Consider the following 9738-nt stretch of genomic DNA (forward strand, 5'->3'; position numbering starts at 1 on the left):
GAAGGGTGAAGTTAGGGTTTCTTGCTGCAATGTAGTGTGGTGAGAGATGGGCCAGTTGGTGAATACGGGTTCTTAGCCCAACAAGCCCATATAACATTAAAGATGAGAAATTACTCTATAGTATACCCCACATTTAATTTTTTTTTTTTTTTTTAACTTTATAGTTTCCTCTTCCTTCAAAAAAAAAAAACTTTATAGTCTCCTCTTCCTTCTCAACAAAAACCTTTATAAAGTTCCTTAAAAAAAAACCTTTATAAAGTGTTTGTAAAAAAAAAATTTATAAAGTGATTAATCTTTTTTCAGAAAGTTTGTAGGACATAAAATGTGAATTCTTATCTTCCAATTAAATTTTCTTCATATACTAAACAACAATAATCGGTGTGTTGTTAACCTTTAGAGTTTTAAATCTAAGTTTACGAAAGATAAAATAAAACTATTTTTTGGAAACAAATAAATGCATCTCAAAATTAAAATTTGAAAAGTGTTATGAATACTTCTTTTCTGACGATCTCTCTAACAATCACTCTCTTATTGAATAAATCTCATATGAATCCCAATAATAAATCTCATATGAATCCCATGCTTTGAAGATGTAAAGAGAATAACATGAGTTTCATATAGTAAAAGAGGAAATGTTAATAGAGGGTTAGAAAGAGAGTGTTTATAACATTTTTCTTAAAATTTTGACCTTTTCAAAGTATGGGACCGATATGATAGTAAAAGAGGAAATGTTAATAGGGGTGGCACTTTGGTGACATTAATGTCACCGTGCCATTGCATCTGGACCACACATTGTCATTGTCATTGCATCTGGGCCACACAACACATCTAATGTCACCTAATGTGTGGCCCAGATTTAATGTCACCGTGACATTAATGTCACACAAGTATTTCCCTGTTAATAGAGGGTTAGAAAGAGAGTGTTTATAACATTTTTCTTAAAATTTTGACTTTTTCAAAGTATGGGACCGATATAATTTATATATGTTAAACCACCACGGTTATCATTATATTTATCTTTTAATTCAACTTGTTGCAATATTCCCCAATACAATACAATGCTCCGATTAGAGGTGTGAACGAGTCAAGTCAAGTCGGGCTTTGTGTCCCAAATCAAGTGTACGTTGAATAATTTATGTATTTTAATAGGAATTATTACTTATTATCACCCCATTTTACGTTAGCTTTACCTTTTTAATGATTTGATGAAACTTGAACGTTTATTTGACATTTAGCCTCCAATCAGGCTCTTTATCTCATTTTCACTCCTTCTAGGCATCAACATACAAAGTAAAAATTAAAATTAAAATAATTTTTTTTGTTAGAAATTAATGTGAACTTAATAGTTAAATCTTTATTTATAAATCCAAATGATCTTTCTCACATAACAAGTTCATGATAGAAATACTTCTTTACCGTAACCAAAAAAAAAAAAAAATACTTCTTTACCAATAATAGTGATACTTTTCGCATCTCATAATGCACAAGTTCTGAATCTTATATTCAATCTTCCCATTTTCATGAAATAGTCCATCTACTTTCCTATGCCTACTCCATTTCAATTTGTACATGTTCATGATTAGATTTGGAATATGAAATTAAATTAAGCCTTTTAAAAACTTCATAAACAAGAAGAGAAAAGGGGAGTATATTATGTAACAGAAGAAGAGGGCATGAACGAATTCATTAATCATAACAAAAAATCGCAATAATATTACATAATCCAATTAAAAACCCATATCAACATAAAAAAAATTGAAGTGAGGAATCAATGTACATAAGAATGGTAATTGTAAATACTCATGTTGTAGTTTCACTGTTCATAAACTTAGAAAAGAAGTCCAAAAAGAAGAGCAACAAAGGAAGCAATTATTGTTGGCACAAAGAGAGTAGTAGCATCTGATGTAGGACTTGGAGCTGGTGCATCTGCAGCTGAAACACTTGATGCTGCCATCAACATGGCCACTACCACCATAGCAAAAAATTGCTTCATCTTCAATGCTTCCATTTCTGAAAATTTTCTTGAAATTTTATTTCTTTTCTTTTGAGGAAAGAAACTGAGAGTAGGCAAAGACAATGATAGGCAGTGGATGAATATTAAGTGTATGTCTATGTGACGTTATATAGTTGCAAGAGAAGAGGAAAATTATATAAAACAAATGTTTTGAGATTATTTAATTTTGGATGGCCAGCCTGCCCCAACTTTTTGTTTTCGAGGATTTCAAGGATGACAATTGGTTTTTGATGAGAGGAAATAAATTTTGGTGGTTTCTTTCTTTTTGTTTTTTCTTTAAAAAAAAAAACATTGTAATTGAGACGATTAACCGGACACCTTGTTTTCTTTGTCATGTTGTCTCATCTCCTCTAATCTTAATCATTCATTTGTATTACATTATAGTATATTATCAAAAATCAAATGTGTTTGAACGATCGAAACACACGTTAGCCATCCATCCACCGGAGAGGATCTAGAGTTGTGTTAACTCTCTTGATCCAATTTTTCTTTTTTATAGATTTCTTCAATCAAAAGTAATCTTAGACATTGTTTGACACTAAATGCATATACATCTCTCAAATTTTCATATTTGATTCGCCAAGTTCCGACAAATATCTATTTTGCATGACTTGATTAAATATATGTGTAAAAAATTAATCTAAAGTTTTTACACAATCTCATAAAAAATATTCGAAAGTTTTTTTTTAAGGGATAATATAACGTTTTCAGTATCCCACAGCTGCCCGGTTGGTAGTTTGACAGAGTGTCTTTCTTGGTTCTTTTGGATTGTATACAGCTGCCCATCTCTCTTGTTTCCTTTTCTTTAATGTTCTTTTTCCTTTCCCAGTTGTTTTTAACAGTTCTTTGAGTAAAATAATTGAGTTTATGTATTACTTTTTTTTTAACGACATAGGATCATTAACCTAAGGTGTCAAACTTTATATTGACAACAAATCTCAACCATTCATTTAAGTAATTATCAAAACTTAATATTGACAACAAATCAAATAACACAATAATTTTAAAATAAACTATTTTTTTAGGTAAATTTTAAAATAAACTATTAAAACTAAACTTTCACTAGCACTAACAAATTTCCTAGACTATAACAAAGTATAGTCATGCATAAGGTCATCAAAGAGACAATATAATGTAGTTAAAGACAATAGTTCTCGTTGACACTATCATTCTTCTCAAAATGTGTTTCTCATTTATAGATGAGATCCATCAATATAACATCATCATGTTCAATCTCTATGATGATACTAAACACAACAAGTCTCAACATAAATAAGTTTTAGTGTGGGCTACAACCAACATTCCATCTTGAATCGAAACAAGGTAGGATGTAGGTTATGGCCTACAAAAAGCCTAAATCTGTTGAGAATCACAACACCATATAAATGGTTGATAGTTCTACTTTGCTAGATTTCATATTTACCCTAAAAATGTATTTGGAGCAAAATATATCATGATTCAACATTTTAGACTTTTCTCTAGTGTTATATCCAATTTTATGCACAAGAGATTTCCACACTTAGATAAATGTGAGAATACCATAAGAACTCAAGAGAGAACTCATACGAGAGCTGAAAGCCAAAAAAAAAAGAACTCAACTAAAGAGGAAGACTTGCTTGAACACAACTATAAATAAAAAAGGTTTCGGCACACTCACAAAAGTAAAGAAAAATAAATGAAAAAATTTAATCATATCATTCAATTATTTTTTTCTTTAATTTTGTTCAATCATGTGTGTGTGTCTAAACACTTTTTTCTTGTGTTTGTGACTATGAAAGAATTTCTCCTCAACTAAATCATGAAACAACTTGAAAATATATAGATGCATAAAGTCATCAAAGAAACAATATAACATAGTTAAAACAATAGTCGTTGACACAAAACTAACGGAGTGCCACGTGGCCCAATCATTTCATGCCACGTGGCACCAATACCAATATTTTTACAAAGTGCAGGGACCAATACCAATAGTTTTGTGTTTTTTTTAACAGAAAGTTAACAGAGGGACCAATACCAATATTTTTACAAAGTGCAGGGACCAATTCCAAACAAAAAAAAGTGCAGGGACTAATGCCAAAATCTGATGAAAGTGCAGGGACTAAAGACATATTTAAGCCTATAATAAATGTATAATGAACTAACTATTAGAGGACTGCTATCTTGGACAAACTAATCAACAACAAAACAGACCATTAGTTTGGGCCACAAATTAAAGCAAGAATTCTTATTTGCACTTCTATTTAGATTGTTTACTTATATTTATGAGATCAGGCGACACAATAATATTAAAACTAAACTTTCATCGGCACCATGAATCTCCTATAGGCTATAACAAACTAGAGTCCTGCATAAAGTCATCAAAGAAACAATAGAAATAGAAAGTAGTTGAAGACAATAGTCCTCGTTGACACATGATCTTTTTCTCAAAAGGCATTTATCAGTTATACATGAGATTCACCAAAATAACACTATCACTTTCAATCTCTATAATGGTACCAATCTCAATAGGTCTTGATGATAGGAATGCAAGTTTCGTGCGTGAACTATAACCTACATCTTACCTTGAATAGCAACAAGGTAGGATGTAGGTTATAGTCCACCCTTATTAACTTGCATTCCTTTTAAAGGATGCTGAGAATTGTAGCACCATATCAATGGTTTAGAGTGATAATTCTATTTTGATAGATCTCATATCTACCCTAAAATGCTTTTGGTGCAAAATATCATGACTCAACATTTTATGCACAAGAGATTTCCAAACTTACTTAAAAGTGAGAATACCATAAGACCATCCTCAATGGGATGGTCTCACATTTTGAAGACTTGGTACCTATTGTGAAGAATTTTTTTTGGGGTCTTACAAGACTTATGGTCTCAATTAAGACCCCAATCTTAAGTTGGACCGACACTTTTTTATTATTAAAAATTTGAAATGTAATGATATAAAATTGAGAGTTGATTAGTGGATCCCGTTTAAGAAATTTTCATGAGATGCTAGGTTGGATGAATTAAGTGTTTATTAGGTACTACTATTGAAAAATTATAAATAAGTGATGTGTACGGGTAATATTCATTTAAGTACTAAAAAATTGGCGTCTCCGTTGTAGATCCTCCAAGAACTCCAAAGAGAACTCAAATGAGAGCATATTGTTCCAAATATGTCTATCCATGAAAGAAAACTAAGTCACATATGAATCTCATAGGCTACTTTAACCATATAATGAGACTATAGTTTAACAAGGAAATTAAAAGAAACAGGATGTGAACAAAACTTTTCCTAAGAGAATCAACAATGTGCAAGTTCTTGTTGGTTCTTGTCAAGTTGCATAAACATTTTTGTTGGACTCTAGCACGGTCCTCGTTGTAATTGTTCAGATGATGTAATTCGTCCACTCAAATTCTCGAAAACATTCCTCATTTAGTGATAAAAAATGCTATTGATAGCATTTTTCTATCACTGAATCTAGAATCCATACTTTTCGAGATCTGATACAGAGGAATTTCATCGCTTTGAACTAATAATATCTTTTCAACATTAATTCATCTCTTTCCCCTAAGAGCTAGGTAAATTCCGAGATCTAGAAAAGGAGAACTTGTCTGTGATTGTTTATGAGGATTTGGATGTTCTTTGAGAATTTCTTTGGATATTTCATTAAATGATAAAAGAATTAATAAACACATGATGATGAAATGAAGAGAGGTGGGTTGAATGAATGGAATGTGAGGGTTGTGACAAACTTAATTTATAGACAAGAAACATATTTTAAAGAAACTTATAAATTAATATTAAAGAAAGTCTTTAACCATCTTTTTCTTACTTCACACGCTAAAGAGGGTACAAGATTTTTAATTGTTTTATAACACAAAAATGGAATAAAAGGGAAAAAGTAAATACGAAAGATGAAATCAGATTAAGCTGGATATAGAAACAACCATTGAAGAAAAGATTCTTTTGCATGTGTTCTTGTTGTTGTTGGGTGGTGATTGGTAGCAATAAGGATTCATGATAATTGTTAGCCTTTAGATATCAATTAATCGACGGTGGAGAATGCAACTTGGTGGAGGAGGCACTTGGATCCGATAGATAAGTGATATGCATTTTGATAACATTGATTTTGAGTTTGACTCAAAATTAGCTGTGGATGCCTTCAACGATAATCGAGATGATACTACAAAATTTAGATATGTCATATCAGCTTATACATGTAGTTTTGTTTCTCAATTTACAAACTTATATGTTGAGTTTAGTCGGAGACAAGAAAATGAGGTCCCTCATGTCTTGATAGTGGTGGCCACATTTTCAGTTAACTCCATTACTTATTTCGATATACCAACATGTAAAACTTGCTTCTTATTAATAAAGTGTTATAAGCATTTTTTTCCCAAAAAATAAGTGCTCCTCATTCTCATAATAATTCTTGTTGCATTTTATTTTATTTTTACAAATTAAAGAAAATTATTTTTGTGTTACCCCGCCATAGCAAATGTGTTGCATTTACTTGTTTCCACAAGTTTTGCACAAATATTTGAAAGCCCTTTCAACTTAGCAAATTTTAGGTCAGATCGAACATTGTAAGATAATTTTTAAGTTGATGGCGTAACGCCACTTCCAGCACATCTATAAAATCGTTTGGATAAAACTTAGTCATCCTCAATAATTTGTTCACATCAAAAGCTGCAAATGACTTTGTGGGAGAATAAAAGTGAGGAATTATCAATAATAGAGATACTTCATTTTCATCTCGTAAACTAGAAGATAAAAGAGAATATATTGTGTATCCAAAGAAGAGGGCATGAATGAATTCATTAATCACAACAAAAAATCACAATAATATTACATAATCCAATTAAAACCCATATCAACATAAAAAAATTGAAGTGAGGAATCAATATACATAAGAATGGAAATTGTAAATACTCATGTGGTTATTTCATTGATCATAAATTTAGAAAAGAAGTCCAAAAACAAGAGCAACAAAGGAAGCAATTATTGTTGGCACAAAGAGAGTAGGAGCATCTGATGTAGGACTTGGAGCTGGTGCATCTGCAGCTGAAACATTTGATGCTGCCATCAACATGGCCACTACCACCGTAGCAAAAAATTGATTCATCTTCAATGCCTCCATTTCTGAAAATTTTCTAGGAAATTTTATTTCTTTTCTTTTGAGGAAAGAAATTGAGAGGAATGGGTAGGCAGAGAGAAGGATATGTAGTGGATGAATATTAAGTGTATGTCTATGTGACTTTATATAGTTGTTGCAATATACGATGAAAATAAAATAATTTCTTTTGGTATTATTTAATTTTTGATGGCCAGCCTGCCCCAACTTTTTGTTTTCAAGGATCACAGTTGGCTTTTTGATGAGAGGAAATAAATTTTGGTGGTTTCTCTCCTCTTGTTTTTTCTTTAAAAAAAGCATTGTTATTGAGACGATTAATCGAACTTGGATCATCGCTTGTCCTTTTTGTCATACTGTCTCATCTCCTCTAATCTCAATCATTCATTTGTGTTACTTTACAGTATATAATCACAAGTCAAATGTGTTTGAACGATCGAGACCCACGCTAGCCATTCAACCACCGGAGAGGATCTAGACTTGTGTTAACTCTCCGATTCAATTTTTCTTTTTATAGATTTCTTCAATCAAAAGTAATCTTAGATATTGTTTGACACTAAATACATATCAATCTCTCATGTTTTCATATTTGATTTGCCAAGTTCTGACAAATATTTATTTTGCATGACTTATTAAATGTATGTGTAAAAAATTAATCTAAAGTTTTTATACCATCATCATAAAAATTATTCTAAAGTTTTTTTTTAAGGGATAATATAACGTTTTCAGTCATCCACAGCTGCCCGGTTGGTAGTTGGACAGAGTGTTTTCTTGAGTTTTTGGGATTGTACACAGTTGTCACAAAAATTTACAGCCTATTTCTCTTGTTTCATTTTTTTAATGTTCTTTTCCTTTCCCAGTTTTTTTAATAGTTCTTTGAGTAAAATAATTGAGTTTATATATTACTCTTTTTTTTTTTAATATTTGCATTCAATTAGTATATCGAGTTTCATCATTAATGTTTGTTCTTTGCAGAAACTGTTTTCTTTTTCTTTGCAGAAGTTAAATCTTTTCAAAATGAAATATGGAATATGTTGGATATTTGTATGTTGGCTCACTTTTGCCTAAAACAAATATTCACATCAGATGTGGAACACAATGTTCCAACATCCAGGCTGGGTTTGTGTGTTCTGTACCTTGCTTTATTTTACGCACGCGTTCGCTTGTTTTAAGGAATCCACGCCTTCATTAGTGTTGGTCAACCTGCGTGTTGTTATGAGAAGATCAGAACATATGTGATTTCCTGAGGAAGTGCTAACGACTTAGGAAAGTCTTTGAAGGTGATCATAATGTTCCTAAAGATGTGCCTATGTTTTAGAAGTTTCCTTATCCGGTCCTGTTGACTGAGTAATGGATCACCAGTTTGATCTGAAGCTCGAAAAAGTATCTGACCCGTATTGCTTCAGTATTTAAACAAGGCTGCAAGACCTGGAGAAGTATTCAAGCCGTCATAGTGAAGAATAGATCATCTAGGGTTTTGAGACTGCTTATGTGAGTCTTTCGTGTATCAACTTGATGCATGTTTAGGACTGAATTTTGAGTTGTAATTTGTGCACTACTCTGAAGCTTTTAAGCAAAGAGTTAGGTAGTATGTGAACTGCTCCAAAGTTGTGAAGCACGGTTGCAAGTTGTTGTGTTTTGAAGGTAACTTCATTTTATAGTGTTTGTAATTTGAGAATCACAGGGGTTGTGATCAGTTGTAAGGAAGTGAGATGATATCTCAGATCTAGGAGTTCCTAGGTTGAAATCAGGTTGGGGTAGGTCCTAGGTCATCAGTGCAAACGTGGTTTGCTAAGAGCTTTTGAATAAGGACTACACTAGTGGATTTCCTTCATGACTTGGTAGCCCCCAGAGTAGGTGACGTTACACCGAACTGGGTTAATAATTCTCTTGTGCCTTTTATCTTTCTGTTATTTATTTTCCTTGTTAATTTTCATTTACTGCTAGTACGATGTTCTAAACATTGTTCTCAACATTCGTACTTTGTGTTTAATGTTGGAACATCACATAGAACATTTGGTTGCTAGTGTGCCAGAATTTCAGAATATGAAAGAAAATGAACATAATGTAAATTATATAAATGGTTAACAAAAGTGAATAGTCTCTAACAATTATTTTGGATGAGATAATTGAAAAATTTAAGAAAAAATAGAATTTTATTTAATTCAAATGATTCAAGCTTTATGTTATTTATAAATTATTTTATTTGGAAAGCAGAACTAAAATTTTCATTTTAAAAATTTGTGTTGGAACTAAAATTCAAATGATACAATTTTTAGAGTCTTTCGATAAGTAATTTGCCTATAAAACCAAGTAAAGCCATACTTAAAACGTATAACTGGTACACACTTGTTTCTACATAAAAAAATAATAATAAACCAATCTAACTCAATAATAATTATAATATTCAATGCTGAAAAGGATGAATTTCAAGCAAAAAAGCCAATGATTCTTATTTCACTTCGATTTTAACTGTTTACTTAAATTTATGAGATCAAACTACACAATAATTTCAAAATAAACTATTAAAACTAAACTTTCACCAACTCCAACAAATTTCCTAGGCTATAATAAAGTATAGTCACGCATAAAGTGATCAAAGAAACA

The 9738-nt window shown here is 31.4% G+C and overlaps 2 protein-coding genes across 2 annotated transcripts; both read right to left on the bottom strand.

Moving 5' to 3' along the window:
• Positions 1-1668: 1668 nt before the first annotated feature.
• LOC146913688 (uncharacterized) lies at positions 1669-2094 on the bottom strand. The gene has a single exon (XM_085716923.1). The coding sequence runs from the start codon at positions 2006-2008 to the stop codon at positions 1829-1831; it is 180 nt and encodes a 59-aa protein (XP_085573049.1). The 5' UTR covers positions 2009-2094; the 3' UTR covers positions 1669-1828.
• Positions 2095-6837: 4743 nt separating this feature from the next.
• On the bottom strand, positions 6838-7217 carry LOC146913689 (uncharacterized). Its single transcript, XM_085716924.1, has one exon. It carries the CDS (start codon positions 7138-7140, stop codon positions 6961-6963), a length of 180 nt encoding a protein of 59 aa, XP_085573050.1. The 5' UTR covers positions 7141-7217; the 3' UTR covers positions 6838-6960.
• Between the last annotated feature and the right edge of the window lie 2521 nt (positions 7218-9738).

Source organism: Medicago sativa, chromosome 6, assembly GCF_051527215.1.
Source record: "Medicago sativa cultivar Bolivia chromosome 6, Bolivia_mono, whole genome shotgun sequence".
NCBI classification, from domain to species: domain Eukaryota; kingdom Viridiplantae; phylum Streptophyta; class Magnoliopsida; order Fabales; family Fabaceae; genus Medicago; species Medicago sativa.